Here is a 27,055-nt window from a genome sequence, read left to right on the forward strand (position 1 = left end):
TGGGTTCATAAATGCTGAAGAGAGTGAAACTGTGTTTGTAGGGTCTAATGGGGTGTTCAGGCTTTCTATGTAAAACGTTTAGTTTCTGTCTGAATACTTCCATTGGAAAATTATATTGAAAAAAGGGAGGTAGAATGTGGAAATTAAAAAGGAAAATAGAGAAATGAAGTCTTTTTTAAAAAAAGGCAGTCAAATTGAGAAAAGGAAGGAGTTAGAGAGAGATTTCAGGCAGTAACAGAGACAGCTACAGAAAAGTGTGTGTGTGTGTGTGTGTGTGGTGGTGGGGCTATCAATGGATTATGCACCAAAAATGACAACTAGAGAAAATAAATTCAGCAGTCTTTCTGTTACTGCACAAGCATGTGCCGTCTCCGAATGAAGAACTCAAGTCCAGGTTATCACTATTATAACATGGCATAGTACCCAGCACAGGGAAAGCCCTTGACAAGTATTTGAAGAATGGAGTCTATAATGTGATTCACAGCACAACAGTGCATTACTAGTTAATTCTGAAGAGAGATCCAGACTAGGAAAATAGTTAAGACTGAACATTTGAAATGAGGAAGTAAATACTTCCTCAAGTTCTAATCATATTTTATTCTGCTTATAAAAGTGACTTATAATTCTGACACATTTTTATATTCTCAATGTTTAAATGATATACTGAAACTTTATTAACCCAGATATTTTAAAAATGAATCAAATGATATGTTATACAAATAAGGCCAGTTTTGCATAGTATATTAATATAGTAACAAATCAACTCTTCCAAGTTCAGAGAAATGGGAAGCTGGTGCTAGTTTGTAGGGACAGATCTAACTTTGACAAAGCCAACAATATTCTTAGACCAGAGTCAAATAAATTTCCAAACTCAGTTCCAGAGGAAAGGAAAGTTTTTAGTTAAAATCTTTACAATAAAATAATTATGATTATAAATCTCTTCAGTTAAATATGCATACATTACATGGTATTTTTAAAAGGATGGAAATAGATAGTTTCCAGACAAATCTAACGCACAAACACTCCATTTCCAGAGCACATGTCAGTGTGACATTCCCCAACAGCTGTGTTATACAGTGGCTGTTTTGTGCAAACATGATAAGCAAAATTAAGAAAAGTTCTGCAAAATTCGTTAGTTCTGAGATTTCTAAACTAGAAAACAGTGAAACAGAAAGGGAGGTGCAGTCACGCTGGACCGTACAGAGTGGACTGGAGTGACTAGTGCTGACGCAACCCCGCTGCCACTAAGTCTGTCCCTGGGCAGCCTTAGTCTGCAGTGAAAAGGTGACGTTTGAACAGTTGTGCTTCTACGCAGCCACATGGCCAATAAGGTAGATGTTGTCATAAAGGTGTCCTACAAAATCTTCACTAATGTTCTGAGCAGCGCGGCGGGTATTTCGAATGAACTCTCTTTTGGACATTTTATTCTTCACATGAGGACTAGTGAGGTCAATGGAAAGAAGAATCAAAGAGTAGCACAGTACATAGACAGCATCTGGAAGAGAAAGAAAACACGTCCAACATCTTAGTAGATCACACAGGGTGGCAACTTCTAAAGAGACATTTATACCCAACTATGATCAAATAAGTCCCACCACTGGCTTATGATCCTGCCTGTTTAAAAAAAAATAGCAAGATGTTTATTTTCAAAGAATGTTTTTCTACAAAAACCTAATTTAATTTGAAGGCATTTTTAATGACATGAAGTGTATTAGCTTGGTACTAAAAATAGAATGTAAAGAATTTTTCAGATTGTTAAATTACTATTCTTATTGGAGAGATATGCCTTTAAAGATGGGCGCAATCTGTACTTTAAAAATAGATCTTTATGGAAAGCACTGCCCCGACTGAGCACATGCAACAAAGTAAGTTTCTTCTTCCATACAGTCACGGGCAATACGTGACATAGTAACTGTAGTGCACAGGGCACTATGTCCATCTTAGATTCTTGCAGTCTTAAGTGAGCGAGGTGAAGGATCGTATCTTATGAAATATTTTCAGCAAATATCACATAAACAGGTGTTTTGTATTAATTAAGCACAATTCTTAATACAGAGATACAAGTAAATCTATAAAACGAATATACACTTATGAGAGTTGAAATACATGGTGAAAATGAATTGTATTAATAATAAATTTTAGTGGAAATATATTGTCATCTATATATAGCTTATTAAAAGCTTCAACCTAACCGTTACAGTCACTGGCAAAAATAAGAAATAAGAATAACTTTAAAGAATGAATCCAACTTTTTTCATAAAGCGATGCATTTCGTGTGCAATGGGTAAATACGTGTTCTTTTGAGTGTTCTATCTATGCAGGCACTGTTGCAACAGCTGAACAAGTACTTAGAATTTGTAGATTCACACACACACACACACACACACACACACACACACACACACACACACACACACACACACAGCTATTCTTACCAGGACTAAGGCCAAGTTCTCGCATTAGGTCAGGATTGCAAGCACAGAACCTATGTGAGAACTTTGTTATGAGAGTTTCAAGGTACTCGCCACGTTCCTCAGGAGCATGAATATGACGAAAAAACTCTCTCAGTGCATTTGGTAAAAACTGATTTCTAAAATTATGCAAGGTTACAAGGTCATCCAAGACATCTCTCCTAAACAAAGAGGGGGAAAAGGTACAGCTGTAGTTAATATTTTAAAAGAAATAAAAGTCATATCATTTTTGTTTAAAAGCACTTCATTATTGATTACTATATCAGTATATTTTATCCTTATGTTTTAAAACAATTAAGTACAATTATTTACAAAGTTGAGCTATTTTGAAATTCTCATATAGGCTAAAGAAAAGCACGATATAGTAAAATACAGATTCTCCGAAGAACATAAGATTTGAAGTACTGGAAGTGCTGCTCAGTGGGTGTGCTGACACTCATGAAGCTGAGGCAGGAGGATCATGAGTTCATGGCTAGTCTGAGCTAAACACAGACAAACGCCCTGCTATTTCTTTCCGTGCCCTCTGATCTAAGTCAAAGAGCCCTAAAGTTGATGCCTTTTAAATAGTAAGGATTCTTCCTCTGTTGTTCCAAGGCACACGTGCAGAGGTGAGAGCTATCCATGTACCCACATAGACTACACATGCTCTTACAGTCTGCTCTTGCTTCCCAAGTTTATTGTAAATGGTCTGTGTTTAGAAATGGATTCACATCATTCTTTTTAGTGGTTACTCACCATCGGAACATAGGGGCATAATAAATAATAAATTCTATGGATATATATTTGTTTATAATTATATAAATATTGTACAATACATAAACATGTGTAATATGTATGTTACATGTTTTAACCTACTGCATGTAATATGCAGTGTGACTCTTTGTAACAACATTCTTTGACTGTTACTGGACTCAAACTTGATTATACAATTATATGACCATGACCTTAATTTTGACCAACTGCTTATGGCAAGGCTAGGCAAAACCTGACCTACCGCTTCTATTTGTAAATAGATTTACTGGAACAGGGCCACACTGCTCTGTTTATGGTTGGCCGGAGTCTGCTTATACAACACAAATGGGAGAGTTATAAGAAATGCAACAGAGATCATAAGGTCAGCAAAGCTAAACATTTACAGAAAGATCTACAAAGAAGCACCAATCTCTAGGTCCTTAGCATTTAAAGACAGTAGTTAAGGACAACACCTTCTATAGGAGACTTCTTTCATGACCAGCACACGGGTGTAAATGTTCCTCTAAGTATTTTAATGCGTGCAATGAACTTGAATGTTAGGGCACAGGGGTATGGGTGTTTTGTCTGCATGCCTGCCTGTGTGCTGGGCATACAGTGCCTACTGAGGACAGCAGAGGATGAAGATCTGACTGGAGTTGTGAGCCGCCATGTTGATGCTAGGGATACAGATCCTCTGCAGAGCAACAGGTATTCTTAACTGTGAGTCATCTCTCCAGGTTCACGTTGCAAAATTTTGCAACTTTGATTAATCATTCTCTGCAACATTATGAAACTATATACATAGCCTTCTATTTGAAGTTTACAATTTGTCCTTACAATAGAATTTTTAAATAGACAGTTCCAGGATTTAGAACTTTTGGTTACCTAAACACTTAGCTCATGACTATTAAGAAAAAGTCTGGGCTGCAACATCTACCAAGAAGTCTGCTTTTAGTTTGCCATTCCAGGGATGGTGGGCTATGAGAGTGTCTCACTTTACAGCCTGGCAGGCCACAGATTTAAGAAACTCTGCCTCAACTTCTGACTGCTGTCAGTACAGCTGCTTACAAACACTATGTTAGGCTATACATGGCCATTGCTTACTTTTAAAATGGCAACTTTTTAGCAACATGTTAAACAAAAAAGTCAAATCAATTGTAAGATATAATTGTTTTATATTTTCACTCGAATTTGCAACTAGATTATTCTATGTATTATAGCTTTTAAAATGAAGTTAACACATACATTACTTAACTCATTTCTGATAAAAAATTAAATTTTGCTTTACCTTTCATCAAGATAGATTCTCAGTTTTTTCCAATTTAGTGTTCTGGTACAGAAGATAAATTTTGCTATTTCCTTTGGCGAATCATCTAGGATTCCCTTGGACATAAAGTAGCTCACTCCCTAAGACAGAAATACAAATCTACATAAGCACACTCAGCTTTGATTTATAAATATAGTAATTAGGCAATTGTAGAACCACAGCTGTGGGTTCATTCCAGCATTACTATAGTGTTTATAGCTTTAACATGCAAAGTACAAGCTGAAGCCTGGTCTAAAACTAGGATGTAGTTGATAATTTACATGCAATGAAAAGGAGGAAATTCAAAGGTAAGATTCACGAAGACATTCTATTTTCTGGCTCATGACAGGATAAACTAAGTATACAGAAATATGGACTAATTTGGGAGGGGATGTGGTCAAGCCGTGACATAGACTATAAAAATGAGCTTTGCAACAAATATTTCCCTTTCCTAAGAGAAAGCAATTTTTAAAACTCATATACACTGTGGTGTACATTTTAGGGAAATAGCTTTTTGAGAAAAAGAATTAGATTCTCCAAATGAAACACTTAAGAACTTAGTTCTGGAAACAAAGATAATTAATTACTGCAGTTTCAGGACTTGGGCAACTTCAGGTTGAACGGCAGTTTCCTATACTGCCTTTAAACATCACCAGTCTGTAAACATCTGGTTGAAATAGCAATGGGAAAAAGCACCAAAGACAACACTGTTTTGTTGTATTTGGTTGGCTTTATCTTTGAATTTCCTTTTCTCTCCATGCAGAGTTGTCCAGAGAAGCATTTCCTTACATTTGTATGTACCGTGACTTAAGTCAACAACAACAAAACATCAACAACAAAATCTAAATGCTGAAAGCAAAGTTCTCTCACATTCAAATAAGTGTCAGGTGCATTTGAATGTGCAGCTATTGAAATAAGGCTGCTGTGTTTATTTCAACTGTAGTTCCAGACACACACATTCTCATGAATGCACATGTCTGCATACTAACATGATGTGTGCAGCTAACTGGCAGAGAATAGAACACATAATGTACATGCAACATACTGCTTTCGCACATAAATTCCGTCAGCATTTCTTCACTTTACAAACACATTAGAATCTTAAAAGTTAAAAATTTCTGCGAGAGATTCTCAGATAAAAACTTCCTCATTGAAATTTTGTATGAAAAAGTTTAAAAAGCAATTTGGTACTATGAGGTAATGCTTTTGAAAGGTTATAATCATCTGCACATTGCAATTTGAAGATAAGACTTTTACATAAAGCCGATTTTATGAGCCACCAGAATGTTAACAGCAACATTAACAAGTTCTCCTATGAGATGCATCGCTATAAAAGCCATGGTAGGTAGGGCGTCCACTGACGAGCAGACTGACAGCATCACACTGCCCTGTCCATTCAAGCTGCGTCCCACCGATTCCAGAGACGCAAAGGTGCAGGCTGCACTGGGACCAAGGTAGAAAGCCTTTTGGGAGTGAGGCTCTCTTGCCAGTGCCTGAGGGGATAGGACTACAGTGCTTTTAATGCTTGTTGCATCCTTTCCTCTGTTTGTCTGAATGACCGAGAGCTGACTGTATGCTTACTCTGCCTAGCAAAATGTGAGTCACGTTTGTTGTTCCAAATGGCTCTATGGAACAATGATAAAATGCTTCAGAATTACTGTCAATGGTTCATTTTACCTGAAGTGATTCAAAGACAAGGGGATGTTTATTATGCATTATGATATTTTATTTATAATACTTTATTCGTATACCAATTACCAGGTAAAAGATATAAAATTAGTTCTAGTCTTCTCTTAAAATTACACAAATTCATAATTTTCTAGATACATTAAGGATGCCATTTCAACATCACTTGATATTGCTTGGTTACACAGTAACTTTAATGTGTGGCTCATTAAGTATCATTAAATATATTTAATAGTAATACACTGTTGGTCATTTCCTTTTTATGGAACATGCTTCTAAATCTTGCACATCTAATCTGACTTAAGTTCTCTAAAATAACTGAACAGGAAGAAGTGAACATACACACAATTCAGAAAACTGGGTAAAAGAGTTTTTATGAGGAAAAAGGCACATGGCAGTTTCGAGGCTAGGATTTCTCTGAAGCAGGAGGGTTAGCCTTGTAAGCACAGGAGAACTAGCCAGCAAGTATCAGTTAGTAGCGAGTATCAGTTCTGATTAGTATCTCGTAAGGAAGCACAGGCTTGCAACAGCAGCTTAGTTGCTCAAGCTCTATCCTCTGCTTGTTTTTTCTCTTCTTGCTTTTCTAAAATGAACTTAAAATTTCAAATTTATTACTATTTAATTTCATTGCTAATTTAAATTTAATTCCTAATTTGAATACTGTTCTGTTCAACTTTTAGAATTACTTAAGTTGTGATCAGGGTAGTTGCAAGACTTCACTGGTGGACATTTCTAAAACATGTTTGTTAGGTAATCGCAATAGACCACAATGGTTTGTCTTGTGTGGTGGTTCCTAGTCATAAAGATAAGCTCAGCAGTTGAAATGATTGTTCAAAGTAGATGGTCCTTAGAAGTACTTATAAGACAGCTACTGTGAGGGTAAATATAATTTGTATAAAAAAATAGCATTATGCCTAATATTTACTCATAATGTTCATACTAAAATTATTTTTTATTTTGTTTTTGAAGACAGGGTTTCTCTCTGTGTGTAGCCCTGGCTGTCTTGGAACTCACTTTGTAGACCAGGCTGACCTTGAACTCAAGAGATCTGCCTGCCTCTGCCTTCAAAGTGCTGAGATTAAAGGTGTGTGCACCACTACCCAGTTAGAAAATCTGTTGTTTAATATTTGGTTTAAAGAAATATTCTCACAGGGATTTACCCTTAAAGGGGCCTGGAAGGTCAGTGATGGGCTCAGACCCTTGACTCACTGGAGTCATCTAATCAACACCAAAGAATTAGGGACCTTTAAGAAAATATCCATTTAAGCTTCCTAGTTAGATATAATAACGAATACCTGAGACTACTTTATAAAACAGACACAGGTGTGTATTTATGTATCTCTCTATAAACAGGACCATAAAGCTTCACATATATACAGTATTTGGTAGCAGACACTGAGAAGTGTAAGACAAGTATTTTATGCAAAGAAAATTTAAGGTTATTGTTGTGATGAGACAGAATATAAATAACAGTAATATATCCATAAGACAATAATATAAGATGGTTGAATAAATAAATGAACATGTAAAATAAGCATTTTTAACAGTCCAACACCAGAAATAATTCCTAAGAGCTAGGACACATGGATGAGATTTGAGGGAGTGAGAGGTCTCAATAGTTTTGATGGAGAACACACTGAAAAACAACACTCTTTTAAGGAAAGTGTCTGAAACTTGAGAGTAAGTCTAGAACTGAATTTAGAGCAGTGCTGAATTTTATGGCAAGATCTGTATGTTCTAGCCATATATAAGTGAACCTCTGAAGTCTATATAACAACGTAAAGCAATGGTGTACACTGACTTTGACAATGTAACAATCTTTTCTTAGTGTGAATCTGCTTTTTGGCCTGTTATTTAGTCAGCATTAGTCTTGAAGTACTTCCTAAAACTTCCCAAGTTTTAAGCTAATCACTGTTTGAATGGAGTAAGGTCACAAATTTCTAAGCCCCATCTAATCTGATCTTTGTCCCTGTTGTATATGACACAAGTTCCATGCTGGTTACCCTGATATCACAGTACTTGTGATCAATGGACCCACGTTTTACTTAACAATGTCCCTGAAACCCAAGAACAGTAATGCTAACAAAGGGAGACCACAAAATGACTCCTTTCAAAGAAAAGGTGCAGGTACTATAAATCATACAGAGAACACACTCATACGCTTTTTCTTCTTGTATAAGTTTTATATTAATAGTCTTGTATCTTACTATTCTTCACGATGAATTAAGTTTTATAGTTACATATGCATAAAAAGCCTATATACATACATACATACATACATACATACATACATACATACATACACACACACACACACACACACACACACACATATATATATATATATATATATATATATATATATATAGCTTCAGGACTATCTATACACAAAAAGCTTTGAGGAATCTTGACATTTGTAACCTGTAGAAACTACTACACCAGGAAAAGAAATAATGGACTATAAATTAAGTAATTGGCTATGGCAGATATCCAGGTTTGAGCATATACAAAACAGCAAAGGAGGAAGTAAGAAATTCTAAAATATAATTTAAAACTGTGTATGTCATGCAAATGAAGTTAAACATCAGTTTACAAGGCAATGAAAAGTAAAATTTTTCTGGCTTGATAAAGAGGAAAATGATTTAAAGAAATAATATAACAAAATAAAAGATGGGTTGAAAATATGACTCAGTTGGTCTCAAAAGTGCCTGTCTAGCATACATGAGGTTTCGTCCCCAGGAGTGGCAGTTCATACTCAGGAAGTGCAAATGATTTAAGGAGTTTGAGGCCAACATGGGGTATGAGAGACCCTGCCCCAAAACAAGCAAATGAAGGTGTTAAGGCCCAGGGAGAGCGCAGTGGTCCAGTTCTTGTTCATTGTATGCAGGAGCCTGGGGAGGGAGTGGGAGAGGTACCCCCCCATGGAATTAAATGAAGTAATGATAGAGTAACTAGAAAGATTTAAGAGGCAATTAACTACTAAAAAGATAGAGCAGAAAAAAATGATGTGCGTGTGTGTGTGTGTGTGTGTGTGTGTGTTTAATAATAATGAGGAAAGAAAAAAAGAGCCCAGAATTTGAGAGGGTGTGAGGAGCATGGGAAGAGTATGGGGGTAAAGATGAAACTATAATTTGATTAAATAAAATATAGAATAAAAGTATAGGGCTGTGAAACAGCTCAGCCTTTAGGAAGACGAGTTGCTTTTCTAGAGGGCCACAGTCAGATTTCTAAGGTCCACAGGACCTTTTTAAGGCTTCTCTGGGCTCTAGTCACATGTGGTGTGTAAACATACAAGTAGGCAAAGTACCAATACACATAAACAAACACACAAAATAAATACAAATAAGAAGTGGACACGGAGTTGAGGAAGTGGATGTGTTACATTAGAGGAGGAGCATGGGATGGGTATGATAAAAACGGCTACTGTGCACAGATAACTACACGAGCTGCAAAAATGCTTTGGTTTGGTTTGGTTTTTTAGTGTGGAATAGAGTTTGTTTAGGGCATGGAGAGGGGACTTGAGGAGGGAGTAGAGACAGAGAAGGGGAGGGATAAAGAGGAGGGCAGGAGGAGGGGGAGGGAAGAGAAGTAGAGGCTGGCCATGAGCCTGTGGAGAGTGGGGAGGGGATGGGGAGAGAAGGGACAGAGAGGGGGGAGGGGGAGAGCAGAAGCACAACACTATTATGTTAAAAATTAAACCACGTGCAGGGCTGTCCCCAGGCGGAGTTTAAACAAAGTGAGTGGGTCACTATTGAAGACTCTGAACCAGAAATATGACGTGTAAGGAGGATGACAGGAGAATGCCTCATAATCCACGAGACTGAGATATAACAAGAAAAGGATGTACTCAGTCTGTGCCAGCCCAGTACAGTGGTCTATCCTATAAACCCATTACCAAGGAGGCTGAGGCGGGAGGGTTGAGGCTAGCATTGGATATACAGTGAATTCTAGGCTAGCTAAGTCCCAGCTTAAAAGAAAACTAACACCTCACACACAAACCCCAAATAAAAGCAAATTGAAGAACAAAATGACCACAAGCAGCAGTTCCTCCGTGGGGCTACAAGAGCACCATTTTCAGAAGTGGCCAAACCGTGCTCATGCCCCATTACAGTGCTGACACCTGCTGATGGGAAAATAAGCAATTTACTTAACAGTTCTCAGCAATTTACTTTACAGTTTCCTAAACAGTAAGTCTTAAGAGAGCTTCTTAGGGCAATGTTACAGTGACAACAGAAACACAGCAGGGCTCCTTTGCCATGGTTCCAGATGAATGGGAAAGAAAGTAGTGTCTTTCCAGAAGTCTTTCCACAGACTTAGTCCAGTTCAAATCGACTACAGGAGGGAGCTCAGGGCGGGGAAACTGGGAAGGCACAATCACCTGGAAATGTTAGCACACCCAGAGGATGGAAAAATTAAAAGAAAAAAGATCTATCTTTAGAGGTAATTTTGAACTGTGTATGCCAGAAGATGAAAGAAACTTGACAGAGCAAGGAAGCCTGGAGCAGAGCAGATGAACTAGAACTGACTGGAGCCCAGCCGAGCACACAGGGCAGTGCAATGCAAAAACAAAGCCCATATTAATTAAGTTTTGCTTTTACAGTAATTTTGAAGGTTTTCAGAAGTATACTACTTAAATTTTAGCAAAATAATCTGGTGGGAAAGGACTGAAGCCTGAGGATCAGCAGAAAGAATAGAAACTGGAGACCCGGGTGGAAGAAAGTTGGGAGGACCTTCCAGAATGCACCAGAGACCTGTGAGGTGAGAGACCCTCAGGACTCAAAGGGGGAATACTAGATGAAATGCCCTACAGTAGGGAGAGGGATCTTGAAGAGCCCACCTCCAACAGAAAGACCGGATTTCAAAGTAAGGGATGGGGTTGCTATCCTACAGTCAAAACTCTGACCCATAATTGTTCCTGATTGAAAGAACTGCAGGGATTGAAATGGAGAAGAGCTGTAGGTCCAGCTACAGGTCCAAAGTGTGATCCAGCTCAAGGGGAAGCCAGATAACTTGACACTATTACTGAGGCTATGGAGCGCTCACAAAAAGGACCTGTCATGACTGCCCTCTGAAAGACCCAACAAGCAGCTGAAAGATATTTGCACCTGATCAACCAACAGAAGCTGCTGACCCCTGTGGTTGAATTAGGAAAATGACGGAGGAAGCTGAGGAGGAGGGTGACCCTGAAAGCTGATCACTGGATCAGCAGCCACAATTAACCTGGACCCCTGAGATCTCTCAGACACTGAACCACCAACCAGGCAGCACAGACCAGTTGATATGAGGCCCCCAACATATATACAGCAGAGGACTCTCGGGGTCTGGGTTCAGGCAGAGATGAAGCACCTCACTCAAGAGAGCGAAAGCCCCAGGGAGTTTAGAGGTCTGGCGGGGTCATCTAGGTGGGCGTGGGGTGGGGACAACCTCTTGGAGACAGCAGGTGTGGGTAGGAGGTATGGGCTGGAACAGTAGGAGAGTGCACAGAGAGGGGAATAAAATCTTGATGTAAACTAAAAAAAATAAATAAAACCCCAAATCATTCAATCTAATATGTAATTTATTTTCCTGAGGACTGACACATTAGTTTTCACATATATGAATCACAATGGAACAGGAAGCAGAGTACTGTCTTCACTCTAAGAAGTGCATTAAGAGGTACAGTTCACTTTAGAAGTCCCCCTTCCCGGAGTGTGACCTGTACAAGGGCTACAGACAGTCTGCACAGGCACACTCAGGCAGAGAACAAGCACAGCAGGTGTGTCTGCTCCCAGTTTCTTTCCTATTCAGAAAAGTTGACCTTTGGATAAACAAACTTAAATCTGTCTGTTACTGAAAATTGTTTCCTCACACATAGTGACTAGAGATAGGAACTCCTTGAAGCCTCTGTAAGTTGTTTGTTTTAAGGAGTTGCCAGCTTTCCTCTTACAGAAACACCAATAACCAGGTCATTTACTGGAAGGTTCTGTACTGTATGAAACTAATAGGAAAGAATACATCAAGAACTGCAAATGCCATCTCTTCTTCATAAGAGCAGAGGACATGCATTATCCACACTGTGGAGAAGTGACAGTTGTGCACACTGTAAATGTCCTATGACCAGTTCCCTCAAATATGGTTACTGAAGTAAATCTTATCATCCTAACAGCACATTTAACCCACAGTGTATAAAAATCAGGTTATTTAGGCTTGAGTGTGGGATTCAGAAAACAATTATTTTACTTATGGATACTGTTTAAACTGGCAGGACTTTTGTTTCAGCAGACTTTTTGGTATATAAAAATACAGGATGTAGAGAAATGGCTGGATATTGACAACAGGCACCTGAAATTCCTGGTAGCTAGAATATGTCAACAGGAGATCTCATATAAAAGTAAATAAAAATCCAAATAGAAATGAAAAACTTTTTTCAAAGAAACTTAGAGAAACGGAGGTACATACAGATTTTTTTGCTGTTTTTTTTTTTTTTCTAAAAAGAGAAAGCAATGACATTAGACAAATAACGGAAACTTCATTATTTAAGTAATCCAGAGCCCTGATAATTAATTTAAATACATTGAAACAGGAAATGAGCCTCTCCCGTGAGTTACGAAGAGCGCCTCCCAGGGCCGTACCTGTGACTAAGGTACATCACTAAGATGATGGCTGACATGATGACCCTTCTCAAATCACAAGGTTTGACCAACAATCCCATGAGAACTCAACAGACACTTCATCATTGAAATGGTTGATTTAGCTGAGGTAACCCTCTTAGAAAAGCACATTCTACCTTCGCCAGGCTCTAGGCTGGCAAAAGAAGCTTAATTGGCTATCGTGTGCTCCATGATAATCCAAACCAACGAGACAGTGATGTTTACACATGACTTGGAATTCTTGCTTAATAAATGTCATATACAAATACTATACTTTGAAAACAAAATTATAACCTTGTGATAATTCCTAAACACATGGACATATGAAATATACTTAGGAGTTCTGAAACATTTTAAAAAATAATTAACAATTTTTTAAAAGCCTTTTAAGAGTACAGAAGTAGAGGAATACATTTATCAAAACAGTATGTTACTCTGGATACTTGCCAGATAATATACTAAAGGCAGAAAGTCTCATCAAAGTTTGAGGATCCTGGTCTGACTAATGCACACACTATAAAGAATCACTCCTCAAGCTGCAAAGAGTTATTAACTAGAATCTAAAGGTTTGAGAGGAACTTCAAGGCCTGAAGCAGAATCTGGCTCTTCAAATTATAAGTTACTGTAGCTGTACCTGGAGACCACATATCTAGACAAATTTACTAAGTAGTTAGAAACACTGACTATTTAATGTGCCTTATTTTATTTAATCATCATAATGCCACTAATATCCTAACTACCTATTCCATGAAGGGAGAAACAACACAGAGGTTATTCACTGCACATCAAAATGATGGGACTCACGAGGTCAAGATGCTTAGTAAGACCCTCCCCTTTACATGGGAAATGCCTCAAATTTACTTCTTAGAGGACAGAGCACTGTTCCAAATCACCAACAGCAGCACGTCACTGTGCACTAATGACCAGCCTAGAACAGTTCAGCCTTAGGATCTTAATTCTAAAGAAGGTATCCCTAAAAGTTTTATGATGAAAGAAGAAAACATTAAATAATCTAATGGACAAATTCACACTCTGGTCAATTTGTTGAAAAAATAAGGCTAATGTTATATTTATGATTTCTCATACTTCTAAAGCTAAGCTGGTAGAAACCTTACACTGAGAGAAAAAAAAATGTCATTTACATTTATGATACAGTAGCCATGTTGAGAGCATCAATTAATAAATTAAAGAGGTAAGAGAGGCAACTATCTTACATATTAAGTCTAAAAAGTGATATCAAGGATTTGAAGTTTTACTTATATCAATTTAGAGGAAACCTAGTCAGAGAAATTATGGAAAATATATTTTTCTTTGAAATGAACCTAAGATTTTCTAAGTACATTAATCCAAATTGGTAATAGAAGCATCATTTAAATAAAAAAAGACCCGCTCAGATATACTGTCTACCAACACACTGACCATTCATTTTACTTAATTTTTACTTATGATGATTTCACAATGGGACAGTAAATCATCATTAAACATAGAGAATGAAGGAAACAAGTGGAAAGTGCATCAGGTTCTCTGACAACATGAGCCAACTGTGGGAAATCCATTTCTATAAAGAGGGTTTACTTTGACTCTACAACCTGCATGTAAACCATGTGCTGCAATAACTCTAGGAGATAGGACAGGAAGACCTGACAGATAATAAAGCTGACTTCACAGGCAGGACGAAGTTGGTTTGTCAACTATAAAATCATCTATAAACCGGACTAGATATACAAACATAATAATACATAAAACATATATTCATATATACATGTAATATTCTCATCACAAAGAAGGCAGATTCCCCTGCCCCCACCTTTCTCATACTTTAGAAACAAGTTTTACACATCCTTCAGTGTAGTTCTGCTGATGCTGTAGTTCACAGGACTATATTACATAAACACTCCTGGGTCAATAGAAAAAGGAATAGAAAGGATAACATGGTTGGTTTAGGCCTGTCATTCAGATATCCTGCTAAGTAAGATCTAAGTGTAGAAAAGAGGGACTCAGCCTTTGGGTAAGCACCCCTAATCACACTTTAATCTCTCCTTTAGTTATGGTATCTGCTGGGTTGGAGGCCTTATACCTGAAGCAGGGACACTGGTATTGGATGCACAGCAATTTGAATAGGTAGAACACGACACATTTAACTTCATATTTGATATGAGAGTTTAACTGTAGTAAAAGGAGCTAGTTGACAATTAGATAAGTCCCCAACCAAAATACAGCTCAACTAGCTTTCCCTGGGCATGTTAATACCTTTAGTTTGCTAATTGGTTACAACATATCAAGCCAGGCATAATGTGCTGGGGCAATGGTGGCCAAGCAATCTTTGGTTTAACTTGAGGCCCATGCCTCAAGAGGAAGCCCATGCCCTACACTGCCTGGATGGCCAGGAAACTAGATAGTACAGAGACCTAGGATGGGACTAAACACAACTGGCAAACAAACAATTCCTAATGAACTACCGCTAAACTAATTATACTAATAGAGTGGTGTGTTGTCCAGTTGTCACCACAGAGCCTTCCTCCAGAAGCAGATGGGAGTGTGCACAGACCCAGAGCCAGACATGATGCAAGCAGAAAGTCTGAATTGAAGGTCTTCATTGGGTCCCTCTCCTCAAAGCTTGGGGAATCTCCTGGAAGAGGTGGAGAAAAGACTGTAGAGTCAAAAGGGATGAAGGACACCCAGAGGATCAACTAAGCAGGGTTCATATGGACTTACAGAGACTGAAGCAACAAGCACTGAACCAGTATCAGTCCCTGCCAGGCTGTTAGCTTGATGTTTCTGCTGGACTCCTAACCCGGGGAGTGGGTGTGACTCTGACTTTTTTGCCTAGTCCTGAGACTCTTTTCCTCCTGTTGGGTTGCCTTGTCCAGACTTGCTGTGAGGGCTTTTTGCCTTGTCTTGTTTTATCTTCTTTTGTCCTATTTGGCTGTTGTTTCTTGGAGGCCTGCTCTTTTTCGAAGAGGAAATAGAAAGGTCTGGAGGAGAGGGGACAGACGGGTGGAGATGGAGGAATAGAGGAGTAGAAACTGTTTGGGATGTATTGTATGAGAGAATAATCTATTTTAAAAAAAACTTTTTTAAAAAAACAGATAAATGTACAGATATTTAAAAGCATTTTTGCATAAAACTATATGAATATATTTTTGTCAGTACTTGATTTTTTAAAAAAGTTTTATAGTATGCATTGAAATCTTACTAGTTACAAAGAGCATAAAGTAGATGTAAAACAAAACGTAACATGGAAATAGTCAAAGTTTTCTTGGCATGTAAAGATTAAACACAATTATTTTTAAATACTAAGAATTGCCACAAGGCTATATTCTTAGCTCTTGAATTATTAATGATTTAAGGTCCAGGTGTACCACACTCTTAGAGGGTGCTATACACTTTTTTTTTTCCTAAGAAGGACTGAGGCTTCCACTTTTTGGCTTTTTTTTTTTTTTTTTTTTTTTTTTTTTGACCTTCATATGGTCTATGAGTTGTTTCTGGGGTATTCAGAGCTTTCTGGAGCTACTATCCAATTATTAGTGACTGCATATTATGTCTATTCTTTTGTGACTGGGTTACTTTAATCAGGATGATATTTTCTCGATGAATCCATTTTCTTAGGAATTTCATAAAGTCATTGTTTCTAATAGCTGAGTAGTACTCCATTGTGTTAATATATCACCATTTCTGTATTCACTCATCTATTGAAGGACATCTGGATTCTTTCCAGTTTCTGGCTATTATAAATAAGTCTGCTATGAACATTGTGGAGCATGTGCCCTTATTATATGTTAGAGCATCTTTGGGGTATATGTCCAGGAGTGGAATAACTGCATCTTCAGGTAGTTCTATGTCCAATTTTCTGAGGAACCACTGATTTCCAGAGTGATTGTACCAGCTTACAACTCCACCAACAGAGAATAATCTATTTTTAAGGAAGTAGGAAAGAAAGGAGAAAGGGAAGGAAGGAAGGAAGTTAGGAAAAAAGGAAGAACAGATAAAGGAAGAAAGGAAGAGAGAAGGGAGATATGGCAGCTCTTCCAGTCAATGTCTACAAACTGTCAAAGATGAAATCACTGCATCACTATGAGACATCTTCCTCAAATGCTTTAAAGCAAAGAAATATATACGATTTAAATCACTGTCAGCTTAGCTGTTCATCGAAGCCAAAGAATTCTACTTGCTATGTACTGCAGGTACTGGTTCATAAAATGAGCTACTGGCTGAGAAACACTAATGACAGCTGACTGACTCAATCATTCCATAACCTTCAGTTTATATCCTAGCCACAAATTAGAAATTCAAGTTTCTGTATCTATAGACTGTAAAAGACTGTTCAAAGTGCATACATCTTCCTGTCAATAGGGCATTCTCAAGTATCTACAACATACAGCTATTACTAAGACTGTTTTCTATTACAAAAATAAGTAAAATTTTCTAGCTCTGTGGAAAATAAGTAAAATTTTCTAGCTCTGTGGAACTAGAATTAATCTCAAATAGTAGAGCATTTTCCAGAAGAGAAAACTATCTATATGGCCTATAAGTCTTCTCTGGAAATACAGGAGAGATTCATATTTTATACAGCTCATACAAAAATAAGATATCAAAGATTTAATTACAAGTAGTCAATCATACCAAATTTCTTTTCAGGGACATTTGTATAGGTCTACAGCAATATTGAATATTGCTTTAGGGGTTTATTTTCTAAAGTAACACTTTCCTTGACAAATTAAGTGATAACTAAAACACAAAACATGAAAATTATCTTAGTGTATCAAGACACAACAAAACTGTTGTTTTTCAAATAAAAAATACTAACAGACAATGGAAAAGAAAACAAGTAATTATAGGTTTACAGATTCCATTACAGAGATGGCAGCTTAAATTTAAAAACCATTATAAGCCAACAGAGTTTTATCAGAGAGCTGCAAATGAGTAGTTTGACATCTCGGCCCTTCTTAAATGGTGTGTGTATTCCTAAGTATGTTACTTGGAATGTTCCTTAACAAAATCAAATACTGCTGTATCAAATACAGCTGGATAATTCTCCTACTACGTGTACATGTTCAATATTCCCTATGTGCACCATGCATCACAGGTTTTACAGAGCTATATCGTAAATAAGCCAACTAACTAGAAATCTATCCCATTTAAATTTACTAGACTTGGAAATGTCTTCCTTACTACTTTATTGAGAATGTTCTTCTGTATGTTCTGAAAAAAAATAAACAAATCAATTGGGGTTATTTATCTTTAGAAGTAAAAGTTTAAGATATTTCCACTATTGTCCCTATGCTACAAAGTATATAATAACCATTTTCAGGCTATAGATAAAAAAACTCAGTCAAATCTCTAATAGTAAGGTGAGTGCCTTCTTAAATTTGCTCCTATAATGAAAGAACTTATACATTTTTGGTTAAACAGCAGAAAAATTGTTTTAACAATAAACTATATCTCCCTAATTTATTTCCATAAAATAGGGAAAACAAATACTTTTCATAATTAATTTTTAGCCAAGATCTAATTAGTAAAATGCATAAAGGTATATGTAATTAGGTATTTCTGTATGACTATAGGAGACATTTGCTTATATAACTAACACATACTTTTATATTGTAAAGACTATTTAAAACATACTTAGAGTTGAAAACAAGACATATTACACTATGCTTACTCTCAGTTTTTAAGACTCTAAATAGAAAAATAACAATGTCCAGAAATGTTCTAAACAAGATGGGCGAAAAGTACAATTTATCACAACACTCCTAGCAGGTTGAAGTGACACACTGAACTTGTACATGCAGGGAGAAGTACACCTTAGTGTGAACAGAGAGTACTCAGCACATTCCTTTACTAGAATGTGGTCATTGCACACAGTACACAAGCTCATGCACAGATCAAGACATACAGCTGGGATCACAATACCATGCAAAAAACAACAGCATGCTAGATAACCATACCAAAGTGTGCAGATGCTCTCCCCCACCCCAGGAGCCACTGCCAGCAGTTGCTATGGAGTTTGGTTACCCACATCCGTGACATGACGGTGTCCTTTGGAGAATCTTGTTCCCTGTGGCTGTAAGTATTCTTATTTTTATATTTTAATGATGTTTGCTATGAAAAAATCTTACGTACAAAACTAGAAATCATGGGAAAATACACTTTTTATAATATTCAACAGATATTTGTAACTTATCTCAAGCAGCTGCAATAAACACCACTTATATTTGAACATATCATTAACAATAATTTACTGCTTTACTTAGATGTAACCCAGAAAAATATGTCTGATGACAGTGCTCTAGTGAGTGGGGGAAAAATAAATTTCCAAAAAGTTCTATAAGTATAGCATTCCATTCCCATGATCTGTCTAATTGTACTCATATTTCCAAGTTCACCAAGAGAATATTTTTCTGATAACTTGATTTTATGTAACTTTGATTTACTCTGCAAGTATTAAACAAACTGATTTTGTATTTCTAAGGAAAATTAGGATAAAGTCATTAAAATTATTTTCCTCTTTTTTTCAGAATACATTAAATGGATATTGGTATTAAAATGCCCTTTTTTGGGGTGGCCTAGTTGTACTATATTTTAGTAAAGGTAAAATTTTATTTTGCTATAGGTAATAACTACTAAAGTACAGATATTCACAATAACGTAGAATCAGAATCTGGAATCAAAGACACTTGGAGTGGCTCAGCTCTGTGTCTCTGGGCAGCACCATTTGCCCCTTTCAGAATAGTGAATTAATTTACTCAGGAACACTGTATGCTACTCTAAATCAGGTTTGCATATGAAGAAAAGAAACACAGCCAACTCTCAATAACAATGGAAGGTAGGGTGGAAAAAGATACTGATGACCTAAAAATCTTAGTTTGAGAACTTGAATTCCCTTGCTTAGCAAATATCTGAACTAAAAGTTTAACATTCTAATCCCATTACACATGGACTTGAGTACTACCTTTTCTCTGCCTTCCCTCAAAGCATTCTAGAAGCTACTAACAAAAACTCTATGGTATAATGTATACAGCTGTAAATACAGAAACGTACTTCTGTGTCTAATGTTTCCAGTTTAGACATCTAAAGCTCTCTAGCCCCTATCCTAATGTATGAGGCCAGAACACTTTTCTTCCTGCTCAGAGAAAGCATAACTTTATAATCTGTTCCTAAAATTTGCAAGGCACTCAGAAAGAACAAACTACTTGGCAGACATAGTACCAGCAATATTTCACTTTTCTGACTTTGTACAACTTAATACTTAACAAGCTACACTTTGCTTACAATGGAGCATTTGCAAGACATATGAATTAAAGATAATACTTTGATTTGACATCCATATAATTTATGATAGAAGCCAATGAGACTTCACAAACTAGGCATAATAAGGTGAGGGCTTATATATCCTGGAGCAAAACACTATGTTAGTTGGCCTCAGTTCCTCTCCAGCAATCTCCACGCAATTGCTAAGCATCTCATATGAGCTGTTTTAAAGTCTAGCTATAATTAAAATAAGAAAGGCTCTGAAACTAATCCAATCTATGAATAACTATAGTGAAATTTCCACACATTTGCCACAGTGCAAGACCTGAAAGATGACATGCTTATGTTATCTGTTTACACAGAAGATACTGTGAAAAGCTGTATTCTACGACTGGAAAATGACAATAAAGCAATAACCAATAAACTCGAATATCTGGTAATTCTTTATTGTTCACTATAGTCTAAAAATAGCTTTTTACATTATAATGGCTTCAAATATATAGTTTGAATGTTGGCTTTTAATAAATGACCTCATTTTCACTAAGAATACGTGGGTTTCTTGGGCATGGTGGCACAGTATCTACAGTCTCAGCATTTCAGAAACTAAAGCAGGAGGGTCAAAGCTTAAGGTCAGCCTGAAATATAGTAAATTCAAGACAATTCTGGGCTATAGAAGACACTGTCTCAAAAAGCCCAAAATAACAACAGCAAGTAGAAAAAGCATTAGAATCTCATGTACTTTAAACCATTATGAAAAAAAGAAAAGGAAAAGAGAATTGGTATATGAATGTGAATATTATAGCAGGTTTTGTAATGAATCATTTGTTATATTTGTAATGATAAGACTAGATGATGTTTAAAAATGGCATTTAGCTGTATAGGTATGCATGAGAAATTTTACAAGGAATGAATATAATAAGTGAAAATCAATTTATTTAAAAATGTACTGTCATTGGGTTATTTCATTCCTAGTTATAAGAACAATAGATTAGATTTAAGTTTAAAATTAAAAACTGACGAAACACTTTGCTACTTATAACAAAATTAAGATAATTTTAGTACTTGGCTGCATAGCTTAAGCAATTATTTTTCCCTTTTAAGAGATTTACTTATTTATTATGTATTTTATGTATATGAGTGCTCTATCTGCATGTATACCTGCATGACAGAAGAGGCCCACAGACAAAAGGGCATCAGTCTCATTACAGACGGTGGCTAGCCACCATGTCGTTGCTGGGAATTAAAGTCAGGACCTCTAGAAGAACAGCCAGTGCTCAGCCAATCACTGAACCATCTCTCCATTCCTTAACTTAAATTATTAGTAACTTTATAACAAATGAAAATAATTAAAAAATAACTATTAAAGTCGTTCTAGTTAACGTTTCCATAAACTCCCAAGTAATATCATTTCCATTTGGATTTGAAAGGTGTAAGTTATGTAGATATGTAAGCATTTCTAAAACTCTTACTTTTTCCAAGATACATTCTTAAAATAAGAATAGAAAAAGTTGAAGGAAAGTTCTTCTTCACATTTTGATCACTTTTAAATATTACAAAAGCATTAAACAACATAATCAAGGAGAGGTTTTAGGAAACATGAAACTATGTTTTTAATAAAGTTATTATATTAATAAATATGTATGTGTTTGTGCCATAATACAAGCAGTGTGTAAGTTAGAAGGCAATTTTGTAGAGTGTGATTTCTCCTTTCACCTTCATATGGTTTCTAGGGACTGAACTCAGGCTGCCAGACTTGAATGGCAAGCTCCTTTATCTACTGGCTCAGCCAGCTAAGGTCATCACCATTCAGCATCTTGACACAGGAAACTAGGATGATGTTTTCTGGAATTATCTCTAATACAAGTACTTCACTACTACATAGCATAAATAAGAAGATAATGCTGCAGATATAACTTGATGAACATATTACGTGGGTGCTCTCATTAACCAAAGTTTACACCCCCTGGTAATATATATCAGACCAGTAAAAAGCTGTATATATCTCAAGAATACGGCCATAGAGTGTTAGCAGATAGACAGATAGAATATGACCAGGAAAGGCAAACAACAGAGATTGTGCCATGAAACAGTAACCAGAAGCTTGGTCTTTCAGAGACTGGAAAGCATGTTCAGTTACTTACACCATGAAAAGACTGCAGCAAGATTACCAGAGTTCACCTGAGGCAGATAATCCTGTTCTCCACTTACCTCCTCTGGGTTGGCATTGAAGGTGAGGCTTCCCTCATCTAGCTGCATATACAATTTTCTAAAAGAAAATCCTAACGGTGGGTTCTTATTGTATATAGAACAGTGACCCCATGTGGATTTACACAACCTGTAAACATAAAAGAAAATAAGACATGTTACTCTATTCCCTAAAATAAAGCATACATTCACATCATAAAATTCTGAAATTAAACAACACAAAATTAGATTTGGTGGTTGTCCAAACACTATCTAAGAATGGAATCATGTGAAGGAAATTTTGAACACTTATAAAAACAAAACAAAACCTCAAAGAAAACAAGAGTTTTGTGACATCAATTTCTTCAAGAACATAAAATTGTTCTTGAAATATGTTTTGGGTTCCCCTCAAGGATAGCAAGTAGAAGGGAGTTTACAAAAGATTGTTCATTACAGCCGCCACTACTGTTATTTATTTATAAGCCTATATGGAAAAACATGTTTTTGCCACATAAGGTTTGTCCTTGTGACTGAATACCTTACTCAGACGATTATTTTTAATACTCTATTAAATTAATTGTCTGATGCTCTAAATAAAATTGGCTGTTGCATGAGACTTAGGTGTCTCTCATTTGTAACCTTGATTCTCCCAGGTCCCACTGCCTTTAGAACAGTAAACATGTGGCTACAAACTTTCATTTTAAAATTTGCATTTCTGGTTTCATATAATATAATCGATTTGATACAATTACCAATTTTGGTAGCCTCTAAGAATCTCAGTCACAAAGACTAATCTTATTCATGAATATTCTGAAGTTAAACACAAGCAATCAAGAATAAGATCAATGATAGATGACAACCCTTAGACATTACTAAATCACAGTCACTATGCTCAGGGTTTTAAATGCATTGGCTTGCTCAATCCTGTCAACAGTTCTCTTGTGTCAGTGGACCAGATAGGAAACGAGACAAGCAAGCTCACAAACACTTCTCCATTGCTGGTGGTACAATCACTCTAGAAATCAATTTGGTGGTTTCTCAGAAAGTTAAGAACAGTTCTACGTCAAGATCCATTCCTGGGGACGTTACACCATACACAAGGACACTTGCTCTATTATGGTCATAGTACCTTTATTTGTAATAGCCAACAATCTAGATGTTGCTTAACCGAAAAAAGGGGTGTGTCTAAATTTATTTATTTAATGGTTATTAATTTATTCACTTTACATCCTGTTCGCAGCCTCCCTCCTTCCAGTCCCTCCCTCACATAGCCCCTCTTCCATATCCTCTCCCTCTTCGCCTTTGAGAAAGGCACCCTTGACACCGACACATCAAGTCTCTACAGGCACATTCTAGAAAAAAACAAGGTCATCATGAATTTTGCAGGCAAATGGATGGAATTTGAGAATATCATTCTGAATGAGGTTCCCATTCCCAAAAGGACATACATGTAGTCAATGATAAGTGGATATTAGCCATAAAGTACAGGGTACCCACACTAAATTCCACAGACTTAAAGAAGCCAAAAACAAGGAGGGCCCAAAGGAGGAGTCTTTAATCTCACTCAGAGGTGGATGGAGGAAGGAAACCAGATGGGACAGGGAATGGAGAGGGGAATAGGGCGGGGGTGCATCAGGAGTATGAAGAGCTGGGTAGAGGATCTGGACAGTGAACAGAGATCAGCAGCAGCTGAAGGCAGATGAGCATCTCTGGGACATGTCAGAGACCTGGGATAGGGGAGACTCCAAGGTATCTATGAAGGAGAATCTAGCTGAGACTCCTAGCAGTGGGGAATATGGAGCCTGAAGTGGCCACCTCCTTTAATCAGGCAGGACTCCGAGTGGAGGGATAAAGATGCCAACCTATCCACAAAACCTTTACTCAAGATCTGACCTGACTACAAGATCTGACCTGACTACAGAGACAGAGACTGAGGAAATGAACCACTAATGACTGGCCCAACTTGAGACCCATTCCATGGGCACTTGCCAATCTCTGATACTCTCTTACCCTTGCAGGCAGGTGCCTCATACAACTACTTTGAGAGGCTCCACCAACTAGCTGACCAAAACAGACACAGAAATCCTCAGCTAAACATGACACAGAGCTCAGGGATTCTTGTGAAGAGATGGAGGAAGAATTGGGGGAACTGGAGGGGATAGGAACTCTATCAGAAGACCAATAGATTCTACTCAGCTGGACCGGAAGAGCATACATGAGCTGGATCTAGGCTCCCACACATATATAGCATATATACAGCTTGGTCTTCATGTGGGTCCCCCAACAACTGGAGCAGGGGCTCTCTCTGCTGACTCTGTTGCCTGCCTGTGAATCCTGTTCCCCTAACTAGGCTCCCTTGTCTGGCCTCAGTGGGAGAGGACGTCTCTGGTCCTGAAGTGACTAGATGTGCCAGGGTAGGTTGGTACCAAAGGGGGCCACCCCCTTCTCAGAGGAGAAGGGAGGAATGGAGAAATAACTATTGGGAGAGTGCTGGGAGAAGAGGTCAGGGCTTCGATCAGGATGTAAAGTGAATAAATTAATTAATGAATATTAAAAAAAGTCTCCAAAAGACACGCAACTAAGATGCATTCCTGTAGCATCTACATATAAGTCTTACTCAGATCTTGCTGTGGTATGCTAGTTGGGATCTATTTAGTTCATGCCAGCTGTGAAGCAACAGTAAATGTTGGTCAAGAGATTCGTCTTTCTTTTTTGAAGAAAAAAAATACATTAACAACAAATTAAACACAGCATAATTTCACAACTACGCACATCAAATGATGTGATACTGAACATGCGTAAGATGCTGTTCCAAATTGATAATTTTTCAGTATTACAAAGGCGTGCAGCTGTTAAAATCTTTATTCATCCTTAAGTTAGACCTGTATCGCATAATACACTATTTTCTGCAGCATAGGATCATGCTTTTCAAATCTATACAGATGTATTACTTATTTGTAGTACTTGAAAGCTAAAGCATTTAGTGTAATCTATTGCAGCACATTAAGATAAAAAATACTGAAAATATATTTTAATATATTTAAATGTCTTTAAAGCTCTAATGAAAAAGTATTCAGACTGAATCTCACTACTTTAGAAATGTATATTGTTTTAAGTTCAAATACAGAATCGGCTGGGTATATACATCTGCAACCCTAGCAGTAGGAGGCTAAAGCAGGAGCTTCAGGACTTACAAGTCAGTTTGGGCTACAAACAAATGAACAACGAGCAAAAAAAAAAAAAAAAAAAAGGTCCAAATAGAACACAAATTATCTGTAGAAAATGATAAAATGTGGGGGGACAATGACCAAGAATAAGCCAGGTGTAAAGTACTATTCCAATCTTTTAGAATAATTAAATCATTAAAAACTCACTTATTTTAAACAATGCTACAAGAATTTGTACTCACATAGTATGACAAGGCTACAAACAAGACAAACAGTTTATGTATATTAGTTGGTAATAAATACTTTATACTACAATCCTGAGACCTTAGGAAGATCAACTCAGAAATGCCACTACTGAAAATATACTATTTCAATTAAGTTATCAAATATGTCAATACACTTTCCAGTCCAGGGACACTACTACTACTGATAAAAGCTCTTTGTCATTATAAAGACTATTTTAAGAAAATAAGACTTAAGTTTTAGGAAAAAAATGCTAGAAAATCTACAATTCAGTGATTCTTCTAATTGGTAGGATTTTCAAGACTTGAAGAAAGAAATCACATCATTAGAGTGAGAGGCTGTTTAGGAATAAATGAGATTAAAAAATTGTGTTCCACAAAAGCTCATGGATTTGTGCTTTATTGAAGCTAGTGCAACAGCTGTTGAAAACTTATGTAACAGACTGTCATGTTTTTCCATTGTTCACCTGCTATCAGTGATGAAAGGAGCTTAGAAAAAACAGAAGTGAAGTTGTCATAATTTAAAAGTTGATGCTAGCAAACACTTAAACAGAAATATAAAACACACATGCTCAATTTGAAAGCAACAAAATCACTGCTTTTACTGATCTTTAAGTCTGCTTAGTCTTGAGATGATATTCTGGGAAACACAAACTTCACCAAGAAGTAAGGACTACACACTATAGATGATAAATTCTAACTCAGAATAGATATGCTTCTCAAATGACTAAAATTTCTGATGTGTCATACCCTCTTCCTGATTGTAACTTTCTTCTATGAAGTCATCATCCCACTGTCTTCTCTACTGTCTTTTTGGCAGTATCAAAATAACTTGAAGATAACTCTTACTTATTTTTCTAGGATTCCTTAAAAAAATAAATGACTGTAAGCTCATATCAAAGGAAATAATTTCACGATGCATGCATGCTATGAAAAGAACATTTAACCTGGATATGGATCTCAGTTACATATTGACGAGTTTATCTTACCCTTGCCAGAGAAGTTCATCATTAGCAAGGTCTTGCCAAACACACGAAGCTAAGCAGAGGTCAGTTGCATTCAGGTAGGATAAGATGGTGAAGCTCAGTTCAGGAGGCAGCATTTCCAAGTTAATGAACCCTTCCTGTTCCTTAGACTTCCTTGCCTTCAGTAGATGATATATATCGATGCCTCCCTGGGCTTGTTTCCGGTGGCTGGTGTGAGAAATGGTGCTTGAAGCCACTCTCCTGCTCTGTTCTCTGCTGAGGTAGCCTGTCTCACCGTAGGCTTCCTGTTGGAAATGCTGGTTTCTGGCCACTCTCCAGAGCCCTTGACCCATCTGCAAGCCTGAGAGAAGGCCAGAAAGTAATAAGGATGACAAGGCAACAAGCCATCTTTCCCAAAGGTA

General features: G+C 37.0%; 1 protein-coding gene across 2 annotated transcripts in view; it reads right to left on the reverse strand.

Annotated features, from left to right (window-relative positions):
• Window positions 1-684: 684 nt before the first annotated feature.
• FBXO8 (F-box protein 8) overlaps window positions 685-27,055 on the reverse strand; it is a 39,933-nt gene continuing 13,562 nt past the window's right edge. The window contains exons 2-6 of one of the 2 annotated variants that reach the window (XM_080929051.1): window positions 26,658-26,994; window positions 22,284-22,410; window positions 4,492-4,610; window positions 2,436-2,632; window positions 685-1,495 (exon numbers count right to left, since the gene is read on the reverse strand). In XM_080929051.1, the coding sequence (XP_080785177.1) occupies window positions 1,308-1,495; window positions 2,436-2,632; window positions 4,492-4,610; window positions 22,284-22,410; window positions 26,658-26,986 (960 nt within the window). In that variant the 5' untranslated portion in view covers window positions 26,987-26,994 and the 3' untranslated portion in view covers window positions 685-1,307. Of the gene's footprint in view, window positions 1,496-2,435; window positions 2,633-4,491; window positions 4,611-18,772; window positions 18,830-22,283; window positions 22,411-26,657; window positions 26,995-27,055 lie in introns of those variants that run through there. The other variant, XM_080929052.1, reaches the window with a different exon arrangement.

The sequence above is a fragment of the Micromys minutus genome (assembly GCF_963924665.1).
Source record: "Micromys minutus genome assembly, chromosome: 14".
Taxonomy (NCBI): domain Eukaryota; kingdom Metazoa; phylum Chordata; class Mammalia; order Rodentia; family Muridae; genus Micromys; species Micromys minutus.